Raw genomic sequence first — 23603 nt, 5'->3', positions numbered from 1 at the left:
TGCCTCGTCTTTGGGCTGGGGTCAGAAAGACACCCCACCCTCACCCCCACAACTCTTGAGCTGACCTTAGGCTTAGTGTGTGCCTCGTCTATGGCGTTTCCTCCGCTCCCAGCAGCAGCTTTCTTTGGGATGGCAGTGAGAGGCGGTGAAGGGACCTTCCTCCTCTTCCCGGGCCAGGAATTTCGTCCACACTTTACCGTGGCCTTTACCTCTCTACCTCTCAGAACCTCTCCCCACCTCCTCTGCACTGGAGTACTTCTATCCCTGACGTATCTATGCACCGCTGTGGATTATTATTTACATAATAATTTTGTTAAGTGGCTCAATTTTTTTTTTAAAAAAAACATTTTATTATGGAAAATGTGATACAAAAATAGAAGCGTGTAACCAAAATACCAACCCCCAGGAACCCATCAATCAGTTTCAACAATGACGGCCTCATGAACGGCTTCGTTTTTCAACAGCTTGAATAAATGGGTTTTAAATGGAAATTTCATGAATGGAAAACCAGAATCACTTACCATGGAAATAAATACAACGATTATTAAATTCTACCCAGAGTCCCTCATATGCTGAAGGGTCTAACCCCAGGGCCTCTTCTCCACTGGTTGAAAGGGAAGATTAGCTGACATTGGTGAGATGCTTAAAATGTCATCTCGGTCAAGTGTGCTGGGGCGGGCACTCAATCCCAGCTCTCTGGAGGTCAACCTAGGCTGCAATACTAAGTTCCAGGCTAGTCAGGGCAACTTAGCAAGACCCTGTCTCAAAACAAGACAGTAGGCCAGGGAAGTGGCTCCACTGGCTGAGTGCTTGTCTAGCATGCATGATGGCCCTGGGTTCGATTCCCCAACACTCCATAAACCAGGGATGGTAGTACAACCCTGAATCCTAGCACCAGGAGGTGGAGGCAGGAACATCAGAAGTTCAAGGTCATCCTTGACTACCTAGAGAATTTGAGAGCAGCCTGGGCTGCTTGAGGCCTGCTTCAAAAATAAAAGCTGAGCATGGTCATGAACGCCTTTAATCCCAGCACTGGGGAAGCAGAGTCAGATGGACCTCTGTGAGTTTAAGGCCAGCCTGGTCTACAGAGTGAATTCCATGCTAGCCTATCTCAAAAAACCAAAACAAAAACAAAAAAATGTTCAGTGTTTAACTGCATATTAAAATTATATATATATATGGGTTATTAATATGTCATTCAGAATTTTCCCAAATTATGCACACCCCAAGAATAGTGAGACATGCTGCTAATCCCAGCCCAAAAGAGACTCAGGCAAGAAAAGTGCCCTGAATTTGAGGTCAGCCTGGGCTATATAATGTAGCAAAACCCTGCGGTTTTGCTTTTTTGTTTTGTTTTGTTTCATTTTTAACAAACTAAGAAAGCCAGTTGTGGTAGGATTTGCTGAAGGAGGCAGAGGCAGGAGAATCACAAGTTCGAGGCCAGCCTGGGCTACACATTTTAAACCAGGCATTGGTGGCGCACGCCTTTAATCCCAGCACTGGGGAAGCAGAGGCAGGCGAATCTCTGTGAGTTCAAGGCCAGCCTGGTCTCCAGAGTGAGATCCAAGATAGGCTCCAAAGCCACAGAGAAACCTGTCTCAGAAAACTGAAGGTGGGGGGGAACAAACTAAGTAAGCACTTTGATGGTAGGTAGAATGACAGGGCTCAGTGGGTAAAGGCGCTTGCGGCCAAGCCTGATGAACTGAGTTCAATCCCTGGAACGCAGAGGATGGAAGGAGAGAAGTAATTTCTGCAAGTTGCCCTCTGATGTCTACATGTACATTCTGGCATGTGTGTACCTACACACACAAATAAAATAAAAATAAATATTTGTGCCAGGCGTTGGTGGCGCAAGCCTTTAATCCCAGCACTGGGGAGGCAGAGGCAGGCGGATCTCTGTGAGTTCAAGACCAACCTGGTCTACAGAGCTAGTTTCAGGCTCCAAAGTTACACAGAGAAACCCTGTCTTGAAATATATATATATATATATATATATATATATATATATATATATATAGATTAAGCTAGCCCTGAGAGCCTTTAATGTCCTTTCCAGGAAAAGTCCTTATCTCCAACTTTTTTTTTTCCCAAGAAGGGTTCCTCTGTGTAGACCAGGCTGTCCTGGAACTCGCTCTGTAGACCAGGCTTCACTAGAACTCAGAGATCCGCCTGCCTCTGCCTCCCAGGCGCTGGGATTAAAGGCGTGCGCCACGGCCCGACTCATAGCTTCAACTTCTAATAATGTCATTCCCTGCCTCTTCCTTTTATCCCCATAACTCCTGACATTCAGTCCCATAATCTGAGATGTCAGGGTCTGTCATTCAGCTTTCCGGAGCCTCTGTGTATCAGATGCCAGATGCCGTTCCCCTGTCAACCTGCTGTGTCAGCTTGCATAAACTCTCTCTTCCTCACTCTCTGGCTCTCTGGCTCTCCTTTTGCAAAATGAGATACCGAGCTGAAAGATGGCCCCTGATGTCTGGCCTGGTCCAGAAAAAATACGTTATTCATCTAACTGGCCGTCTCTGAAACCCTCCCCGGCACCCTCGGCCGGCAAGCCAAGGGTCCCTGCTGGTGGGTGGTTTTGGTTGTTGCTGTTGTTTTGTGGAGGAGAGGAAGAAGTCAGGTATGGTGATGGAGACGGAGAAGCCAGGACAGGACCAGTGGCGCTCTGCTGTGACTCCATGTTTTCCTCTCTGAAGTGAGTGACTAGTAAGAGCAGGGTGTAGGTAGGGTCTCCAGTTTGGGCCGCCCCCTCTTGCTCATATTTCCTGTGGGTGTTGTCTGCTTGTCTCCATAATCCAAGCTGTTCGTTTTTGGAGCTAGGGCATCAGTGTGTAGCACAGGCTGGTCCTCAAACTCACAATCCTCCTGCCTCAGCCACCCCAAGTTTTAGGATTACAAGCACTCACACCATACCCACTCCAGCTGGTAAGGTTTTATTGTTTTGAGTTTTTTTTCCAGAATAAAAAAATATTTATTAGGTTTATTGTTTTTGTTTTTGTTTTTTTGATACAGGGTTTCTCTGTGTAGTCCTGGCTGTCCTGGCACTCGCTCTGGAGACCAGGCTGGCCTCGAACTCAGAGATCCACCTGCCTCTGCCTCCCGAGTGCCAATTTTTGATATTATAATGCAATTACATCATCTCTCCCTTCCCTTCCCGTCCTCCAGATCTTCCCATATCACCCTCCTTATTATTTTTCAACCTTATGGCTGCTTTTTTAAAAATTAATTTTTATTTAAATTAACAACAATCTTATTTTACATACCAATCCCAGTCCCCCCCCCACTCCATCCTTCTGGCTACTTTTTTCATTAGTTGTTGTTACATCTGTCTATCTATCTGTCTGTCTGTCTGTCTGTCTGTCTGTCTGTCTGTCTGGCCCTAAATACATGTGCAGCCTTGGTTACCCTGGCTCTCACAGTAATCTTCCTGCCTCTGCCTCCTCCTGAAGTGCCTGAATCACAGGTGTGCACCACCACGCCCAGTTTCTGGTGGTGATTTTTTTTTAAAACACGTAAAGCCCTTCTTTTCAACAACAAAGAAAATTACTTTTATTCTATGTATGTGAGAGTTTGCATGCATGTTTGTCTGTGAGCCATGTGCACAAATGCATGCTTGGTGCACACAAGGGCCAGAAGAGGGTGCCAGATACCCCAGAACTTGAGTTATTAATCCATGGTTGAGCTGCCATATGGGTGCTGGGAACCAAATCTTGGTCCCCGGAAAGGGCAGCCAGTGCTCTTGATCTCTGAGCCATCTCTGCAGTCTGTTTAACAAAATTGTATTCCAATGGACAAATAAGAATTGTAACACCTGGCCGAGACGTGGTGCGCACGCCTTCAATTCCAGCACTCAGGATGCAGAGGCAGGTGGAACTCCATGAATTCCAGGCCAGCCTGGTCTACATAGTGGGTTCCAAGACAACCAGGGCTACATAGTGAGACCCTCCCTGTCTCAAAAAACACAAAGCAAAAACAACAAAAGAGTGTACCCCCAAGCTGAAGCTAAGGGAGGCATGTGTAAGTCCGAGAGACCTCCCCAGGGTCCTAGCATGGACACTCCCACTATATAGGTGGGGAGACTGAGTCCTGGGAGGTGGCAGGTGCTTTCCAAAGGTGGCCTCTCCCGTAGGGAGAGAACACTGCGGCCAGAGAAGTGGCCAGAGGCCTAAAGCCACGCACGGCCTTGCCACTACTCTAGCCCACACCCCTGTGCCAGCCCAGGGCTGCCACAGCCACACACATACCCTCTTTTTGGTTCACAGGTGGGCATTCTCTCTGGCCTCCACTTAACATTCTGGGGTCCCGGACCCTGCCTCTCTCCTCCCCAGATCAAGGCTGAAGACCCCAGTGGTGACTCAGCCCAGGCAGCACCCCCGCCCCCCCAGCCGGCTCAGCCTCATCTGCCCCAGGCCCAACTCATGTTGACGGGCAGCCAGCTAGCTGGGGTAAGTATTTGGTGAAGGACCCCCCCACCCCTGGCAGAAGGCAAGAAGCTCCCCATCTGCCTCAGGCCATGCCGGGTGACAAGTTTCACCGAGGCCACAGCCACTGTCTCACGTTTGCCTCTTCTCCTCTGTCCTCTAAAAGATGTGTCTCCTAACGGCTCGACTAGAATATTAACCCCTTTCTGCCTTCTCTGTCCCTGCCACCGCTGCCTGCTCTCTGCCTGCCGCGGCCACCGCAGCTCACAGCTCTGATGCCTGCTCAGCAGCAGCTCCTCCTGCAGCAAGCCCAGGCCCAGCTGCTGGCTGCTGCGGTGCAGCAGTCCAGTGCCGCCGCCGCCGCCAATGCCGCCGCCGCTGCAGCTGCTGCCTCCTCCTCCTCCTCCTCTGCCTCCTCCTCCTCCGCCTCCTCCGCCTCCGCCTCACAACCCCCAGCCTCCTCCTCCGGGGGAGGCGACCTGCCACCGTCACAGCCCGCCAGCCAGCCCCCAGGGACCCCACAGCTCACCTTGTCCCAACCCATCCAGCTCACAGCACAGGTAAGGGCAGCCACCAGGCACCCTCCTCCTTGCAGCAAAGGACCTGTAGAAGCAGGGCGCATGCACAGGGTGGGGATAACTGGTCCACCAGGGTCCTTCTGACACCAACCATGTGCCGGGTGGGGAGCCTTGGGAGAGCGTGCTTTCCCATCCTAGAGATGGTTAAAGCAAGGCTTGAGTGCTCTTCAAACGGTGGCTTGAGCTACACGTTTTTCTATGCGTGTCTGTGTGTGTATAAAACAGAAAGGCTGGCCTGCTCTCTCTTCCAGAGGTCCCGAGTACCATTCCCAGCACCCACACCGTGGCTCACAACTATCTATTATGAGATCTAATGCCCTCTCCTGGCCTAAAGGCATACGTTCAGGCTTAGCATTGTACACATAATAAATAACTCTTAAAGACAAACAAACCTAAACGAAAAGGCTGGGAATCAGAATTAGTGCTCCAGAATCAGTGCTTGGGAGTGTAGCTCAGTTGATAGAGTGCTCGCTTGGCATTCACAAAGCCCTGGGTTCAAAACCCAGCACCTCATAAATCTAATGTGGTGGCACACACCTGTGACCCCAGCACTCAGGAGGTGAAAACAGACGGATGAGAAATTCAAAGTCAATCATGGCTACATAGCGAGTTCGAGGACAGGCTAGGATACATGAAAAGCAAAACAAAAATGCAAATTAACGAAACCCCTCAGAATTAGTGCCCCACTTCTTGGTTCATCCCACAAGATGATTCTTCCATTTAAGAGGTCTATGAACTGAATTTAAAAGCATGTTTCAGCCGACGGTAGTGGTGCACGCCTCTAATCCCAGCTCTTAGGAGGCAGAGACAGGTGAAGCTCTAAATTCGAAGCCAGCCTGGTCTCCAGAGGGAGTTCCAGGACAGCCAAGGCTACACAGAGAAACCCTGTCTCAAAAAACAAACAAACAAAACAAAACAAAACAAAAGCCATGTTCCACACTCCTGTGCTGGAGTTGACACATTTTCCCCAAATCACGAATTTGTGGCTATGTTTGTTTCATGGAGTCGCCTTTACAAAATGCCATCAACGGAATGATTAAACACAAACAAACAACAAACAGAAATGGTACTCCATGTATTGGAGCATATCTGCAAACCCAGCACTCAGGAGGCTAAGGCAGGAGGATGGCTGTGAGTCTGAATCCAGCTTGAGCTACCTAACAAAACCCTGTCCAAAAAAAAAAAAGGAGAAAAACAAAATCCACTGACCCACAAAATCTAGACAAGTATCATCTCAGGCGGTACTGCTGAAGTTAGCAGCAGAGCCATGCTCTGTCCGAAGGTTTAGTTAAAAAAAAAAAAAAAAAAAAAAAAAGCCATTCTTGTATACAGCTCCTGGTGACAGCAGAAGTCTTTAATGTCCAAGTTGTAGATGTATCTGGTGGGTCACTCTGGATCCTGGACTTGTTTCTCTGTGTATGTCTGTGTCCTGATTGCGTGCTCTGATTAGAGCACCAGGCTTACTTTATGACCTGTTTCGAAATAAGGTCCTATTTACAGTTACCAACGGTCCGTCCTTTAACCTTTCTTTTGGAGGTGGGGCATAATTCAACTCAACAGAAATGGATACATTGTCCATGCAGTGGTAGCCTGTAGCAAGTGATAAGACTTAGTGCATGTCTTTAATTCCAACCTCCCGGGAAGTATAGGCAGGATCTCTGTGAGTCTGAGTCCAGCATGCTCTAGGTAGTGAGTTCCAGGATAGCCAGAGCTACATAGTGAGACTCTGTCTCACAAAAACAAAAAGCAAAGTAATGAGACTTGATCTCAAGATAAAAACTGAAAAGAAGGCTGGGGGTGTGGCTCAGTGGTAGAACCCCTGCCTAGAATCCCCCAGTGAGGGGCTGGGGGTGTGGCTCAGTGGTAGAGCCCCTGCCTAGAATCCCCCAGTGAGGGGCTGGGGGCGTGGCTCAGTGGTAGAGCCCCTGCCTAGAATCCCCCAGTGAGGGGCTGGGGGCGTGGCTCAGTGGTAGAGCGTTTAGCTAATATGCATGCAAGAGGATTAGGTTAAATGCCCAGTAAAGGGGAAAAGAAAGTCAGTAGAGAAGCCCGGTATTGCCTTTCTGTGGGCTCATCCTCTGCAGCCCCCTCCTGCCTGTCTTGTTTCTACAAGCACTTGAGTTCACACATTCTAAGGTGATGAAAATCTTGGGAAATCCTGTAGCAAAGAAACCCTTTCAACTTGCCTCAGGGTAGCTTTCACCACTTTTCTCTCAATGCATCTTCCATTCCCCCCACCCCCCGCCACTCCTGGGGAACTGTCTATGATGGGAACTGTCCAGCCCTCGTGGGACTGCCCTTACTGGGAGTTTACCCATTTTAGGAGGTCCATCTCATTCTGGCTGCACCCGGACTTTCCTGAACACGAAGCTGGGCCTGCCCGTGGGCCTGGTTCTGCAGCTTACCCTGCTCCATGAGGGCTCTTCCTAGCACAGCCCACTCGGGGCAGGCTCAGCCCATGGCAGTAACTGGGAGTCACATCTGTAGCAGACCCCACACCAACAATGACCTCTAAAGCTCAAGCTTCATTCCTCAGCCAAGGCAGGATGCTGGAGAGTCACAGTGACAAAAAGGCATGCCTCAGGTCACAGTGTGAGTAGGATTGGCAGAGCTGGCCTGGGAGCTCAGGGCTCTAACCACATGGCCTGCCTGTGGTGGCTGTTGCTTCAGCCCTGCTTCACGGGGACATGGTTTCCAGTCCCCTCCCACCAGGGCCACCAGAGACCCCGCAGCAGGTGTGCCTCATTCGCTTGGTAGCACACAGCACAGGGACTTGGGGCTCCTCTCACAGGGCATTGGCTCTGGTCCCATTTTCCTCCCTGAGTTACTCTCTTCCTCTTCATCCATCACACCCAACTCAAATCCCCCACGTTTGTGTGAGCTTTCCTGTTAAGGTTGTGTCTGCGTATGACTGGGAACTACCTTTCAACAGAGTACAGGAAAGAGGAGAGGTAGGCGCCTGGTGTGAGACTGGCCATCCCATCACCTCGGGAGTGAACCGTGAGCACTTCCTGCCTTTGTGCAGCCTCAGGACCACAGCCAGGCTTGATGCTCAGCCACCTGCTGTCCCATCATATGCTCGTGGCTAGATCTCCTTGTCCTTCTCCCCGCAAGCCCTTTCCTCTTGCTCATTTCCCTCCCTCCTCCAGAATGAGCCACCCTTGTCCTGGATCTTTCCACTCAGTCCCTCAGCAGGTGCAAAGCTGAATGCAAATTCTAAGAATTCATTCTCATGGGCTGAGTTGCCCTGCGGCCTCATTTGCTCAAGAGTAGTTTGTGCCCCTGTACTGGGCAGCACACAGGGACGGCTCCTCCCACCCTGGCTGGCCCATGGACCTGCTGCTCTAGACCAGCTCCTCTACAGCTTCTGCTTCCTTTGCCCGCTCAGCTCTGTCCCTGCAGTCAGCTCACTAACATCCCTAGGCCTCCCTGGGACTTAGGAATGAGTCACAGGCATCTTTGACTCCCAAGAGACTCCCTGGCTTATAGTGAAACGAGAATAACTGAAATGTGTTGCATTTGAAAATACTAAGAAGTCCCACCAAAGCAGTTTAAGAGCTGTGGATATAACATAATAGTAGAGCCCCTGCCTACAATCCCCCAGTGAGGGGCTGGGGGTGTGGCTCAGTGGTAGAGCCCCTGCCTAGAATCCCCTAGTGAGGGACTGGGGGCGTGGCTCAGTGGTGGAGCCCCTGCCTAGAATCCCCCAGTGAGGGGCTGGGGGCGTGGCTCAGTGGTAGAGCCCCTGCCTAGAATCCCCCAGTGAGGGGCTGGGGGCGTGGCTCAGTGGTAGAGCCCCTGCCTAGAATCCCCCAGTGAGGGGCTGGGGGCGTGGCTCAGTGGTAGAGCCCCTGCCTAGAATCCCCCAGTGAGGGGCTGGGGGCGTGGCTCAGTGGTAGAGCCCCTGCCTAGAATCCCCCAGTGAGGGGCTGGGGGCGTGGCTCAGTGGTAGAGCCCCTGCCTAGAATCCCCCAGTGAGGGGCTGGGGGCGTGGCTCAGTGGTAGAGCACTTGCCTGGTTTACCTGGTACGCAGCATACAAAACCAGGGTTCAAACCACAATAATAAGCAAAAAAAAAAAAAAAAAAAAAAAAAAGGTTTATGACCCATCACTTTAAAATTATGTAATAATATAAAATAAAACGGGGAAGTTCCCGTTAGTTAAACTGTTTGGTCCGATGTTTCCCTGCAGTTTCTAAGCTGTGTCTCTGAAAGGACGATTATATTATATACAGTTGGATAATTGGCCTGTATGGTGCCTTCTACAGAGGGAGCTGTGTGGATGTTTAAGTAATCAATGAGGACTGTTTTGTTGTTACAGTTTTTCAATCAAGGAAAAGGGAAGGCATCTCTTCGGGGGAGTATTTCAGAACGCCTGGAGTAGGGGTTGGCATTGACTGAAATTAACTGTGAAAACATTTTGTATTTGTAGACTGGGAAAGGACTGTAGAATGGTACTTAGCAAAAATCTCCTAGGCTGAGAGGGTGTGGTGACTGGCAGTCCCCCCTGTGGGTCTGGTGGAAATTTGGAACCAGGGACATGTCTAGTGTGTGAGGGACTCAGGAAGGCTTTTGGTAGGTGATGGTGGAAGTTCATTGTAGTGAGTCTTTTTCTGTTCTGCCAGCCAGCTCCCAAATAATGACATGAAGACTTCTTATTAATTAGGAAAGTTGGGCCTTAGCTTATGCTTGTCCCACTAGCTCTTGTAACTTAAATTAACCACCTACATACTAATGTATCTTAAGTGATTCAATTATTCATCTACGTTTTACCATGTGGCTTTTACCTCTCTCCCAGTCTCTGTGTCCAACCCGCTCTGCATCTCCATAGCATCTCTGCCCATCTGCTTCCCAGAGTCCTCTCTGTGCCTGGAAGTCCCGCCTATACCTCCTGCCTAGCTATTGGCCATTTAGGCCTTTATTAAACCAATCAGAAAGCGCCTTGGCAAAGACACACCTTCGCAGCATACAAAAAGATTATTCCCCAACAGTTCATAGTGGGTGAGCAGAAGGAAAGATTTGCAGACAGTCGGGAGTGCAAGCATGACTCAAGAAAGCGGGCAGGCTCTAAGGCGGGGCCAGGGGGGTAGGGGAGGCAGTAGAGGCTAAGGACATTGGGCATCATCCAGTCCAAAGCTGAACGCCAGGCAGCTGCAGGACAAGGGGAATGTTTGCCTCAGACCACTGAAAGGGCCTGCTGTAGAATATTGGGCCCAGCTCCACGAATATCTCCTTAATGCCATTCTGGGGCAAGTGAAATGACACCTACATCTCCCTGCTCAAGAGAACAGGTGCACTGGCCTAGTTCGAATCTGTGCTTGGGGACTTGAGATGACAGAACCCAAACCCCTTCTAACTCCTGGGACCTGAGCATGGGGCAAGACAGGTCCCCAGATAGAAGAGCCGAGCCGTGTTGTTTTAAGACAGGATGGTGGTGCCGGACCTGAAGGTGTGGTGTCAGCACACAGACTTTGCCATGGAGTTCTGAACTTAGTCCCCGCCTACTGATCCCTGCTTCAGAATATGCAGTAACCTGGGAATTTAGTAAGAGGTGACGTGGGCTAGACGACTCAGAACACAAGTTTTTCCACCTGTTGACTGAGTCTCCATTGTTTGTTCTGTGACCCAGCCAGGACCTCACTGGATACTGCTCCTTTAGTGTTTCTTCCTTCCCCAACCCCCTTTTAAGGCAGGAGTCGTGGCAATGCCTTTTTTTTAATTAATTAATTTATTTATTACATATACACTGTTCATGCCTACATGCCAGATCTCGTTATAGATGACTGTGAGCCACCATGTGGTTGCTGGGAATTGAACTCAGGACCTCTGGAAGAGCAGTCAGTGCTCATAATCTCTAAGCCATCTCTTCAGGTGGCAATGCCTTTAATCCCAGCATTCAGGAGGCAGAGGCAGGAAGATCTCTGAGTTTGAGTGCAGCCTGCTTTACAAAGCCAAGGACAGCCAAGTTCCAGACAGCCAAGGCTACACAGAGAAACCCTGTCTCAAAAACCACACACACACACACACACACAGAGAGAGACACACATGCAAAACAAACAAAAATACTTTTCCAGATTTATTTTTATCTTATGGGTACCTGTGTGCATTTATGTGACTATATGCCTTGGTGGGGGCTTGCCTATAGAGGCCAGATGTCCGGAAGCTGAAGTTGTGAGATGCCCTGCTGGGTACAGAACTTGGGTCCTTCTGAAAGAGTAGCAAGTGCTCTCAACCTGAGCCATCTAGGCCGGGTATTGGTGGTGCACGCCTTTAATCCCAGCACTCGGGAGGCAGAGGCAGGCGGATCTCTGTGAGTTCGAGGCCAGCCTGGTCTCCAGAGCGAGTGCCAGGATAGGCTCCGAAGCTACAGAGAGAAACCCTGTCTCAAAAAAACAAGAAAAATAAAAAGACTTGAGCCATCTCTCCAGCCACCTTCCCTTTTTGTTTTGAAACTGAATCCCCATACGTGGCTCAAGCTAGCCTTGAAACTCTTTATAGCCCAGGCTGGCCTTGAACCCTTGCTCCTCCATCTCAGCCTTCCAAATTCTGGGATGGCAGGTGTATATATACCCCTGCTCCTGCCTCCTCCCCCACTCGGAGCTCTTCCTAGTGGAGTGACTGGAGTCATCACTTCCGTTCAAGTGGCATTGGTGAAGTCCCTTGTGTAGATCATGACTGCTCATGACTGGCGGCCCTTGAGGGCTGTGTGCCCTGGCAGGGAAACAGACTATAAACCAGCGAGAAGATGGGTGATGTGGAGAGGAAACAAGGCCTCGTGGGAAAGGGAGGGGCCCAGTCTAATGGGTGGTTAGGAGAGATTTCACTGAGAAAATGCCCTTTGAGAGCCGAGGGCTGAGTGAGTCAGTCTTGAAAGAAGCTTGGGGGGCAGGGAGAGGGAACACAGGCAGAGGGAGAAGCAGCTTGACTTGTTCAAGGCTCATGGGAAGCTTTGTGGCTGGAGTGGAGTGGGTAGCAAGGCCAGCCTTAGCTATGTGTGAGACACTGTTTCAAAACAAACAAAACAAAACCACTCCAGGCTGGGGATATGGCTTGTTCTATGAAGCACTTGCTGGGAAAGCAGGATGAAGACTCGGGTGGGTCCCCAGGCCCCTTGTAAAATCGCCAGGCTCAGCAGTTCTTACCGGTGTGGCAACAGGAGAGTCGGGACTCGCTGGCCCGCCAGCCTAGCTGAATTGTTGAGCTTTTGGTTCAGTGAGAGACCCTGTCTCAAAAAAATGAAGCAGAGGGGCCGAGGAGATGGCTCAGCGGTTAAGAGCACTGGCTGCTCTTCCAGAGGACCCAGGTTCAAGCCCCAGCACCCACAGTTCACAACTGTCTGTAACACCAATACCCTCACACAGACACACATGCAGGCAAAAAACACCAGTGCTGCACATGAAATAAAAATAAATAAAATTTAAACAATAATAAAGCGGAGAGCAAATGAGGTAGATATATTTATCATTGATCTCCCTCTGGTCCCTACATGCATGTATGCACATGTATACAGGCGTGTGTACACACACACACACACACACACACACACACACACACACACACAATAATAAGTGCGTAGGGAGGCAGGCACAAGGGAGAAGATTAAGAGAAAGGGACTGAGGCTTTCTAAGGCTAGGAATGGCCGCTCTTCTCTGTAATTCTCACACTCAGGATCCTGATGCAGGAGGAATGCCCCGAGTCTGAGGCCACCGTGGCTACAGTTTGAGAGCCTAACTCACAAAACAGAACACAAGTGTTTTAGCTGGGGGTGTGGCCGGTGAGCATGAGTGTTTGTGTGAGGTCCTGGGTTCCATCTCCAGCACACCTGTAATCCCAGAACTCCCGAGGTAGATAGAGGCAGGAGGACCAGAAGAGTTCAAGACAACCCTTGGGGCAGCCTGTGATGGAACCCAGGTCTAGTCACATGCCGTGCAGGGGGTCTGATCCTTTATGGAGCCATGCTTGCGGTGAGAGGAGGAGGGCCTCTAGAACCCGGAAATAGAATCAAGAGGAGTCATAGGAAGTGGACACATGAGTGGTAGGGGAGGCTTGCACGGGACGGTGACAGTTCGGGAACATGGATTAAATGGGCTAAAAAATGACTCCTGGGATTTTGGCTTCTGGACCTAGATGATTTTCTGAATTAGGAGAGAATCAAGTGTTTCCTGGGACCTGTTGGAACTTAAACCCCACCCACCAGGATCTCACTGTGTAGCCCTGGCTAACCTCAAACTCACTAAGGTCCACCTGCCTCTGCCTCCGGAGAGCTCGGATTAAAGGTGTGCGTCACCACACCTAGCCAGAAGAATCTCTTAGTAACTCAAGTGGACACGGGAAGGTGGAGATCCCAGGCCACCGCTCAGGGGAGCCTGGGTGGGTGCTGGACCTTGTCAGTGATTAAGAAGGGGACAGATAGGAAAGCCAGATGGGACTTCCACCATTGACAGCCCATGATGGGGTACAGTGTGTGAGGAGACAGTGTTGGCTAGAGCCTGTGTGTAACTAATGTGTTCATGTTTCTAAAGTGACATCACTCAGGCCCCAGAGAAGAACTACAGTTTATTCTCATTCTGCAGATTAGAAAGCTGTGGTCCAGATGAAGGGATGACTCAGGACTCCAAAGTCAGACTATTTAACACACCCGTGACCACAAATATTTATCCTTACATGGTGGAAACATGTAAGGTCTTTAGGGGGTGTGTGGCTGGGGTACAGCTTTGGTGGTAGAGCATTTGTCTGGCACGCTTGAGGTCCTGGGATGAACCTCCAGAACTGACAGAAATCATTGTTCTTATTGTTGTTGTTTTCAGTCTCACAAAATCCAGTCTGGGCTGGAAGTTGAAACGTAGCCCAAGCTGACCTCCTCTAACTTTTTATCTTCCTGTCTCTACCTCCCAAGTGCTGGGATCTCAGGCTTATGCCAACACGCCTCACCCTTTCGGCTGTTTGGAAATATGCGACACGTTACTAATTACATTTTCCTGCCATCTAACCGAAACTGTGTACCCTGCTCCCCACCCCCCATGTGCCCTTGTCTAGAACATTATAATAGCTCTTATTCGCTTGGTTCCCACAGTCCGCCTCTCCCTCCTCCTCCTTCTCCTCCTCCAGTCTAGACTTAATTCAATGCCGCGTCCAGAGCTGGTCACAATGTGCCATATTAAAGATGGCCCACATGCCACCGCCCTCCAGCCATGGTGGGGCAGTGCGGCTTTTCGGGGGCGGGAGCCCTGGAGGACAGGACCTTCTGTCCTGTGCACTGGGGTGAGGCGAGGCACCTGGGCCGTCGTCGCAGCTGGCCAGCTCTGGGGCTCTGGACTCCTCCCATTGGCTCCCATATCTTTCATTCTCCCCCCACCCCCGGGGGCACCAAGGCCTGATGAGAAAGTGATTGCTTACACCCCCACCCCCCTTCACCCATGTAGCCCGTTAGCCATGTATCTGTCTTTCCGTCTGCCTGCAGCAAAGCATAGTCAGTCAGTCTGTCCTGTTGCCTGTTAGGCATGTGCACTGGAGGCTAGAGTTGGTTCCTTCCCAGGCTGGGTGTGGTAGAACCTACCCATTACCCCAGCACTGAGGAGGCAAAGGCAGGAAGATTAACACGTGTGAGGGCAGCTCGCGCTGTATAGTGAGTTCCAGACCAGCCAGGGCTACATAGTAGACTGCGTCTCACAAAAAGGAGAGCAGAAAGGGGCTAGTCTCTTCCCTTTTCAGCTTCAGTGGGGTATGCTAACCCTCCCAGCTGCTTAACCCTCCCAGCTGCTTAGAGGGCAAAGTCGACTTAGGAACTGTGCTACTCAGCATCTCTGACTTCAGCATTTGATGCTGGAGTAGCACGCCCCCAGGTGGTTAAAGAGAGCCGTGCGGCCTCTCTGGGCTGTGGACAGATGGGGCCTCCTACTGGCTATGCCCAGGCCAGAGCCTGCTGGCCACACACTACAATCTCTTTCTTTCACTCCTTTGTTCAGCAGTTAGAGGGAGACCTCCCCAGGCACAGGTGACTTTCTGGTTTTTGTTTTTTGTTGTTTGTTTGGTTTTTTGTTTGTTTGTTTGTTTTGTTTTTTGAGACAGGATTTCTCTGTGGCTTTGGAGGCTGTCCTGGAACTAGCTCTTGTAGACCAGGCTGGTCTCGAACTCACAGAGATCCGCCTGCCTCTGCCTCCCGAGTGCTGGGATTAAAGGTGTGCGCCACCAACGCCCGGCAGCATGGGTGCCTTTCTAGGTGAGGATGAAGTGGACAGTTCTGAGCATCCGTGTTAGCCCGAGAGACAGACAGGAAGCAGTTCCAGCAGGACAGAAAAGAATATGGTGACAGGAAAAGGAAGATATGGGAGCAGGTGGCCGCTCAGCAGAAGAGCGTCTGAGGGAGACTTAAATGCAGTGGGAGGGGTGGTCCTAGCAGGAATAGCAAAGGCCTGGAGGTTTTTTCTGGGTTGAGTGACAAGGAGGAGTTGGCGTGGCTGGACTAGGGTCAGAGGGCAGGAAAGTCACGAGGAGAGGCCTGGGGTGAGCTTGGCTGCGGCAAAGTGTTTGGATTCTGCCTGGTTTCTGCCACATGTGAGGATAAAAGATGGTGGAGGCTGGTGGATTGTGAAAATGCTCTCCTTTGCTGCTGGCATCATCGTAGCCTGTTCGCCACGTTCATAGTAGAAGGAAAAGCCTCATCCACAGCCAGAGGGCGGGAAACAGCAACGTTTCCCATCCAACTTCATGGCTACCTCCCAGTGTGGCTGTGGATGCTTGCTGTCTGTCTTTTTAATTTAAAGAAAAAGTTTATAGATTTTATTTATTTTATGTGAATGACTGTTTTGCCTACATGTACGTCTATGCACCATGTGCGTGCCCAGTGCCCGTGGGTGTGAGAAGAAGGCATCAGATCCCCTGGAACTGGAGTTACAGATGATTGTGGGTGCTGGGAATTGAACTCAGGTCCTCTGGAAGAGCAGTCAGTGCTCTTAACCTCTGAGCCATCTCTCTAAGCACTCTTTTCATTTTTCATTTATTTATTGTTATTACCAGGTGTTTTTCAAGATAGGGTTTCTTTGTGTAGTCCTCTGTAGACAAGGCTGGCCTGGAACTCACAGAGATCTGCTTGCCCTGGGTGCCGAGTGCTGGGATTAAGGACATTCACTATCACCACCTGGCTGTACCCCTCTTTTTAAATTAATTATTTTATTTTATGTGCCTGGGTGTTTGGTCTGCATGTGTGTCTATGGAGCATGTGTCTGCAGAATCCAGAAGAGGGCATCAGATCCCCTGGAACTGGAGTTACAGACAGTTGTGAGCTGCCATGTGCTAGGTGCTAGGAATTGAACCAGGGTCCTCTGGGAGAGCAGTCAGTGCTCTTAACCACTGAGCCATCTCTCCAGTCCCTAAACCCCTCTTTAAATAAATTAAATTTTTTTCATCGCTGTTTTGCATTTTCCCAAAAACTTTTTTCTTTTTTTTTTTTTTTTCTTTTTGGTTTTTGGTTTTTCTAGACAGGGTTTCTCTGTGTAGCTTTGGAGCCTATCCTGGCACTCGCTCTGAAGACCAGGCTGGCCTCGAACTCACAGGGATCCGCCTGCCTCTGCCTCCCTGGTGCTGGGATTAAAGGCGCGGGCCACCAACGCCTGGCAGAAGATTGGTTTTAAAATTAAAAAGATGATGTAAGGGGCTGGAGAGATGGCTCAGGGGTTAAGAGCAATGACTGTTCTTCCAGAGGTCCTGAGTTCAATTCCCAGCAACCACATGGGCGGCTCACAGCCATCTGTAATGTGATCTGGTGCCCTCTTCTGGCACGCACTGTATACATGATAAATTAATTAATTAAAAAAAAAAGATGATGAAAAAAATTTAGGCTCTGAGCCTTGGAAGGCTCCACTATCAATGGCCGCTTTAGCCTCCCTGCTGGAGGGAGATGGCCATGGAGCTTTTATAGAGTCAGGGTATCTAGGGCAAGGGGGTGGATAGAGTCGATTCAGCCTCAAAGGATGCAGTACCCTTTACCAACCTAGGAAGGATGCAGAAAGGTATGTGACGTCATATGCACGCCGCTTAGTGGGTCCCCCACCCGTGTCAAGGCACCCGGAAGCCTGTTCAGTTTGTAGCATGCTAACGGTGTGTAAACAGTATGTAGGATGCCATGACCCAATGTGGACGCTTGTGTCGTTGCTGACTCCGGGGGATCGGGTCATTTATCTGTTCCCCTGCGGGTGGGCACGCGGGCTGGAGCGGAGGCTCTGCGTGGAGAACCCAGCAGCGGGCGCACTGGTGGTGGCTTTGCACCTGGGAATGGAAACGTTGGGCATTAGGGAGGGGCGTGCCCGGCTGTGTTAGTTTGCTAGCGCTGCTGTACCGAAGAGCCACAATCTGGCCACGTTAGCAGCAGACATACAGTCTCTCGCAGCTCTGAAAGCCGGGCTGTAACGTGGAGGGGCGGGCAGGGGCGCTGGTCTTCCTTGGCTTGTGGACGGTCTTCTTTCTTGTGTCTGTTTATATCATTGTGTCTATAGCAAAATTCTCCTCCGCCCTGTAAAACAAGCATATATTTTGTGTGGGGCAGGGAGGGTTGTGGAGGTCAGGGGTGGGTTCTGGGGATCAGTTGTCAGGAGAGGCAACAAGCACTTCTACCCACTGAGCCATCTTGCCGGCCCACCCTTCTTCTTTCTTCGCAACGGTATTTGGCAGTTAAGTCACGGGTCTCACACATATTAGGCAAATTCTCTACTCTGCCACGCCCCAGCCCCTCACTGGGGAATTCTAGGCAGGGGCTCTACCACTTTCAGCCCTTTTCCTTTTTCTTTTCTTTCTTCTTCTTCTTCTTCTTCTTCTTCTTCTTCTTCTTCTTCTTCTTCTTCTTCTTCTTCTTCTTCTCCTCCTCCTCCTCCTCCTCCTCCTCCTCCTCCTCCTCTCTCGTTTTGTGGCTGGAGAGACAGCGGTGGAACCAAACTCTTATATTTTTGGTTGTGAGTCTAGCCTTTAATGGCTGAGCCATCTCTCCAGCCCCAGCCCTTTTCTTTTTATAAGATTTTATTTTTGAGCTGGACGGTGGTGGTGCACACCTTTAATCCCTTCACTTAGGATACAGAGGAAGGAGCATCTCTGTGAGTTTGAGGCCAGCCTGTCTACAGAGCAAGTTCCAGGTTAGACAGGGCAGTTACACAGAAAAAACGTGTCTTGAAAAACCAAAACAAGGGCTTGGTGGTGCATGCCTTTAATCCCAGCCCTTGGGAGGCAGAGGTAGGTGCATCTCTGTGAGTTCGAAACTAGCCTGGTCTACAAGAGCTAACTCTAGGACAGCCTCCAAAGCCACAGAGAAACCCTGTCTCAAACAAAAAAACAAAAAACAAAAAAAAAAACAACAAAAAAAAACCACCAACCCTCCTCCCGCCAAAAAAGATTTTGACTTTAGCCAGGCATTGGTGGCGCACACCTTTAATCCCAGCACTGGGGAGGCAGAGGCAGGCGGATCTCTGTGAAAACCCCTGTCTAAAAAATATATATATCTATTTTAATTTTTTTATTTTTATTTATGTGTACATGTGTGGCTATGTATGTCACATGTGTGGTTGCTCATGGAAGCCTGAAGAGGGTGTTGGCTTCTCCAGACCTGGAATTACAGGTGGTTGTGAGCTGCCAGGTGTCAATGCTAGGATTTGAACCCAGGACCTCTGGGAGAGCAACCAGTCCTCTTAACCACTAAGTCATCTCTCCATACTCACCCCTCCCCCTTTAAATGTTTAACTGTAGGCACGCACCACCACTCCTGCCTGGATTTTCCTTTTTAGGTTTGCTTTGCTTGGGGATTTTTGTTGTTATTGTTTTGTTTTTGGAAACAGGGTCTCAGTGCGTAGCCCTGACTGTCCTGGAATTGGCTCTGTAGATCAGTCTGGACTCAAACTCACAGAGATCCACCTGCCCCTGCCCCGAGAGTGCTGGGGTTAAAGGTGTGCGCCACCACTGCCCAGTGAATTTTTCCCTTTTAATGATGCTATCAGCCACAATGCATTGGAAACCACTTTCATGGCCTCGTTTTAACTTGATAATCTGCAAAGACCCTATCTCCAAATAAATCGACATTTTGAGGTCTTTCTTCAACCTGAATTAGTGCTGAAGCTTTTCTCCAAGTGTGCGTACCGGCGAATACGCCTGCTATTTGCTGGAGTGCATTAGAGGTAATTCCAGACATCATACCACATGCCTTGGGAGCATTTTAAAAAGAGAAGAAAGACTTAGCCTGGTTTACATTTTTAAACAAGTCTATTTGTTCTGTGGGAATGTGAGGCAAGGCAAATATTTCACCAGGATGACAAAGGCAAAGAGCAAGCCCTCCCGGGGCAGCATGGAAGGAAGGGACTTCCAGGTGCCCCACGGTCAGCATGCCGTTCCAAGTCCAACAGACCACAGCTTGCTATGCCAGGTTACATGGCTTCAGTGGGGGGGGGGGGGCTCGCATGCTGCTGAAGGCGGAGATCAAGCCAGGATTCAGTCTGTGTTTCTGTCCATCCCCTCTCTGCCAGGACATACAGCAACTCCTCCAGCTCCAACAGCTGGTGCTTGTCCCCGGCCACCACCTCCAGCCACCTGCGCAGTTCCTGCTGCCACAGGCCCAGCAGAGTCAGCCAGGTGAGGTCCCAGCCCAGCTGGTGTCCCCCCACGTGCCTCCAGTCCTCCATCACCTGGCCCCACCCACTGACCTCCTGCCTTCTTGTCTCCCCAGGCCTGCTACCGACGCCAAATCTATTCCAGCTACCTCAGCAAACCCAGGGAGCTCTCCTGACCTCCCAGCCCCGGGCTGCACTTCCTACACAGGTGACTGTCCGCTGAGTTTGTCAAGCCTCTGGCATCTGAGTGAGCGAGGGCTGAGTGGATAGGGAGTTGGTAGAGGCTGGGAAAGTCTCTGCTCCAGGGCCCACCCCACATTCGTGAGCAGTTAAGGGAATTGAGGCCCCACCCTACCCTGCCACCCACTTGCTGTGTAAGAACTGGGGGAAGCCAGCTCCATGTCCAGGTCAGCTCCATTCTTCGTAGAATGAAGGGAATCGAACCAGAGTGGCAAAGCCTTTCTGAACACGGAAGCCTTTGCAAATCTGATGAAATATTATCTCAGAGGCTGGGAAGGTGGCTCGCTTGGTAAAGTGTCCACTGCATAAGCACAAAGACCCGAGTTTGAGGAAGCCTCCGAACCCAGGCTAAGAGCCGAGCATGGTCGTAATTTCATTCTAGGGGCATGGAGGTTGATGATATAGGTGGATCCTTGGCCAGCCAGCTTTCAGGTTCATTGAGAGACCCTGTCTCAAAAAGAAAAAAGAAAGGAAAAAAAAAAAGTAGCCTTAAGCAATTGAGGAGAAACACCTGCCTAATGCAGACTTCAGCTCTCCACATGTACAGACACAAAAGTGAACACACGTGCTCACATGCTCTCACGCACACATGCACACACACACACACACACGTATGTGTGAATTCTGTCAGAAAGACTGAAAAGTCCACAGGCCAACACAGGTCTTGGCTGCTAAATTCCAAATGCCCTGAAAGGCTAGGTGTTCTTGTGACAACAGCGTCAGAAAACCCATTTGTCTGTGAATGCTGTGTCATCTGCTGTGGGGTGGCATCCTTATTCCCCCCAGGGAAGACAGTCCTGCTGCTACCAAAGTGCTAATGTGTCCTAAAGTGATGGCTTGAACTCAGCAGGGGGCTCACATCAGCGTGACTTCCCAGACACACACGCCCAGAATTGTAGACCATCCAAGATCCTTGGGACAGATATCCCTCTACCAAACACCTGCTTCCAGGCTTTCAACTTTAAGGCAGTGAATAACCCCAGAGGAAGGTGTTGCTTCTTGTCCATCCTCCAACTGTCCTCCTTACTCGTTTCTGTGCTTTTCCCTTTCTTTGCAAGCTATTCATTTTAAGACTTTGTTTTATTTTATTTATATTTTGGTAATATTAGAGAGGTAAACCCTCTAATGCTAGACAGGGGCTCTACCACTGAGCCACACCCCCCAGCCCCTCACTGGGGGATTCTAGGCAGGGGCTCTACCACTGAGCCACACCCCCAGCCCCTCACGATTCTAGGCAGGGGCTCTACCACTGAGCCACGCCCCCAGCCCTCTTTTCACATTTTTATTTTGAGATGGTCTTTCCAAGTTCCTCTGGCTGGCACTGAACTCACTCTGACCTTAAAATTAGAAGCCTCCTGTTTGTTCTCCTGAGCAGCTGTACGTGTGCTATCAGGCCTTTAATTTTTTTTTAGAGCAGTTTTAAATGCACAGTGAAACTGAGCTCAAGATAGATCCCATATGCCTCCTATCCTCCGCGTGCACCACCCGCCCCGTTTTCAGCATCCTCAACCCAAATAGTACTCATTTGTAGTCCAGGCAGCCACACGGCATCACCACATCTGTAGACTGAGCCTCAGGCTTCACCCTAAACCTATGTTGGAGGAGGGTTGGACAACTTGCTAATTAGTAACCTTAATCCCCGAACAATTCAGTGGGCAGCCAGAGTCACAGTGATGGTTTCCATGTAGGGAATGTAGGCCCAAGGAGGAGGCTTAAGACTAAGAAAGACTGAGCTACCCCAAAAGGTCAGTGGCAGAGGATACTGGAGGTGGAACCCACTGCCCCCAGCTCGAGATTTGAGCCCATTGAGCCATCAGCTAAAGACTGGGGGCTCCTTCCGGGAGTTGGGGGTCTCTAAGGGAAGGTGAAAAGTTCTGGTAATTGATTGCAGCAAGGCCATGAGAGAAACATTTGCAGGGTTAGCGATTAGTGCGCGTGTCCTGGGCAGTGAGGGGAGTCGGAAGAGAGCAGGCACACAGCCACTGGCCAGCCACACGCGGGTCCTCCACCCTGCATCCCATCCGCCCGCCCACCCCACCAGGCTGTGACTCGCCCCACGCTGCCCGACCCGCACCTCTCACACCCGCAGCCCCCAAAATGCTTGGAGCCGCCATCCCACCCGGAGGAGCCTAGTGACCTGGAGGAACTGGAACAATTCGCTCGCACCTTCAAGCAACGCCGCATCAAGCTGGGCTTCACACAGGTCTGGGGGGCCACCTTCTGGGGTGGCAAGGGTGGAGGGGGTGGTGACGGGGGTGTTTGGATCTGGCCTTGGACCAGGAGACACCACCACCCCCCCATCCCCGCTGCCCTCCTTGACTTCCAAAACCCCACCTCCTCCTCTCTGGACCAGGGTGACGTGGGCCTGGCCATGGGCAAGCTCTATGGCAACGACTTCAGCCAGACGACCATTTCCCGCTTCGAGGCCCTCAACCTGAGCTTCAAGAACATGTGCAAGCTCAAGCCCCTGCTGGAGAAGTGGCTCAACGACGCAGGTGAGCCTGGACAACCCGGGGCACACACACGGGGGAGGGGAGGGGAGGAGAGGGGGGGCGGGAAGTGATGCTCACACCCCTGTCTCCCTCCCTGTCTCCGCAGAAACGATGTCTGTGGACTCAAGCCTCCCCAGCCCCAACCAGCTGAGCAGCCCCAGCTTGGGTTTCGACGGGCTGCCGGGGCGGAGACGCAAGAAGAGAACCAGCATCGAGACGAATGTCCGCTTCGCCTTAGAGAAGAGTTTTCTAGCGGTGAGCTTCGCCCCCTGGCGACCGGCACGGGTACCGGGCGGAGGGACCCAGCTCAACCGCCCTCCCTCCCTCCCTCTCCCTCTGCCCGGCAGAACCAGAAGCCTACCTCAGAGGAGATCCTGCTGATCGCAGAGCAGCTGCACATGGAGAAGGAGGTGATCCGCGTCTGGTTCTGCAACCGGCGCCAGAAGGAGAAACGCATCAACCCCTGCAGCGCGGCCCCCATGCTGCCCAGCCCGGGAAAGCCGACCAGCTACAGCCCTCACCTGGTACCCAGAGCTGGGGGTGGGGGGGACACGCCAGGCATCGTGTAGGGGTCAGGGATGCTGCCTGTAGGCATCTGAGTCAAAGAGAGCCCACAAGAGAGCCCAGAGGAGTTGATTCTGGGAACAGTATGTCACATACAGAGCACAGCCACCAAGGGACACAGTTTCCAGGAAAACATGTCACCACCACCCGCTGAGTGGAGGTCAGAAGACAACTCTCGAGGGTTCCTTCTCTCCTTGCACCCTGAAGTTCCCAGGGATCAAACTCAGGCCATCGGGTTTGGCAGCAAGTGATTCTACCCACTAACCCACACACACACACACACAGGCCCCAAACTGTCGTCCTGTGTGGTAGGTACAGGCTCCCACGTATATTGACATTACCATGAGGGAGGGCTTACAGCATATTCCAGGTAAGAATTCACGGGTTCCAACCCACAGAGACTGGAAGAGCCATCCCTAGGCCCGTGAGGTACCTGCAGCATCACACGGGTCTACTTAGTTAACGGACACACCTGGGACATCCTTTATTCCGTCCCTTTATTGCCGTGGGATAAAGGCTGTGATATCCAGAGAAACCCCTCAACTCCAGGGCCGGGGAGAAAGGAGGGCCCTTCTGCGAGTTAGCCAGCCACGTGAAGGGGGAACTGCCCAGAAGGCCACGTGCTGCCCGGTCCAGCATGTACACAGGCACAGAGGCCAAGACATGCTCAGTGCGACGCAGTGGGGTGGCAGCGGGAGCTGCTGGGGCTGGGGCTGGGGCTGGG

General features: G+C 51.1%; 1 protein-coding gene and 1 long non-coding RNA gene across 14 annotated transcripts in view; one reads left to right on the top strand and one right to left on the bottom strand.

The window, feature by feature from the left end:
• Pou2f2 (POU class 2 homeobox 2) overlaps positions 1-23603 on the top strand; it is a 90121-nt gene that overhangs the window by 62359 nt on the left and 4159 nt on the right. For 3 of the 13 annotated variants that reach the window (XR_004771217.1, XM_027430345.2, XM_027430350.2), the window contains exons 5-11: positions 4332-4448; positions 19500-19605; positions 19700-19791; positions 21865-22026; positions 22177-22318; positions 22422-22570; positions 22663-22839. Coding sequence is in view for 12 of the 13 variants with exons in the window: in XM_027430345.2 (XP_027286146.1) it covers positions 4332-4448; positions 19500-19605; positions 19700-19791; positions 21865-22026; positions 22177-22318; positions 22422-22570; positions 22663-22839 (945 nt within the window). In the remaining variant the exon portion in view is untranslated. Of the gene's footprint in view, positions 1-4265; positions 4449-4687; positions 4985-19499; positions 19792-21864; positions 22027-22176; positions 22319-22421; positions 22571-22662; positions 22840-23603 lie in introns of all 13 variants that reach the window. The other 10 variants (XM_035449344.1, XM_035449345.1, XM_035449343.1 and 7 more) reach the window with 6 other exon arrangements.
• LOC113837195 overlaps positions 19221-23603 on the bottom strand; it is a 7080-nt gene continuing 2697 nt past the window's right edge. Inside the window, exons 2-3 of the long non-coding RNA XR_003487867.2 lie at positions 22677-22742; positions 19221-20270 (exon numbers count right to left, since the gene is read on the bottom strand). This is a non-coding gene — a long non-coding RNA (uncharacterized LOC113837195). The remainder of the gene's footprint in view (positions 20271-22676; positions 22743-23603) is intronic.

Source organism: Cricetulus griseus, chromosome 9 (genome assembly GCF_003668045.3).
Source record: "Cricetulus griseus strain 17A/GY chromosome 9, alternate assembly CriGri-PICRH-1.0, whole genome shotgun sequence".
In the NCBI taxonomy this organism is placed as follows: Eukaryota; Metazoa; Chordata; class Mammalia; order Rodentia; family Cricetidae; genus Cricetulus; species Cricetulus griseus.
Note: the sequence above shows the minus strand (reverse complement) of the source record. Positions and strands in the feature narration are given on the sequence as shown.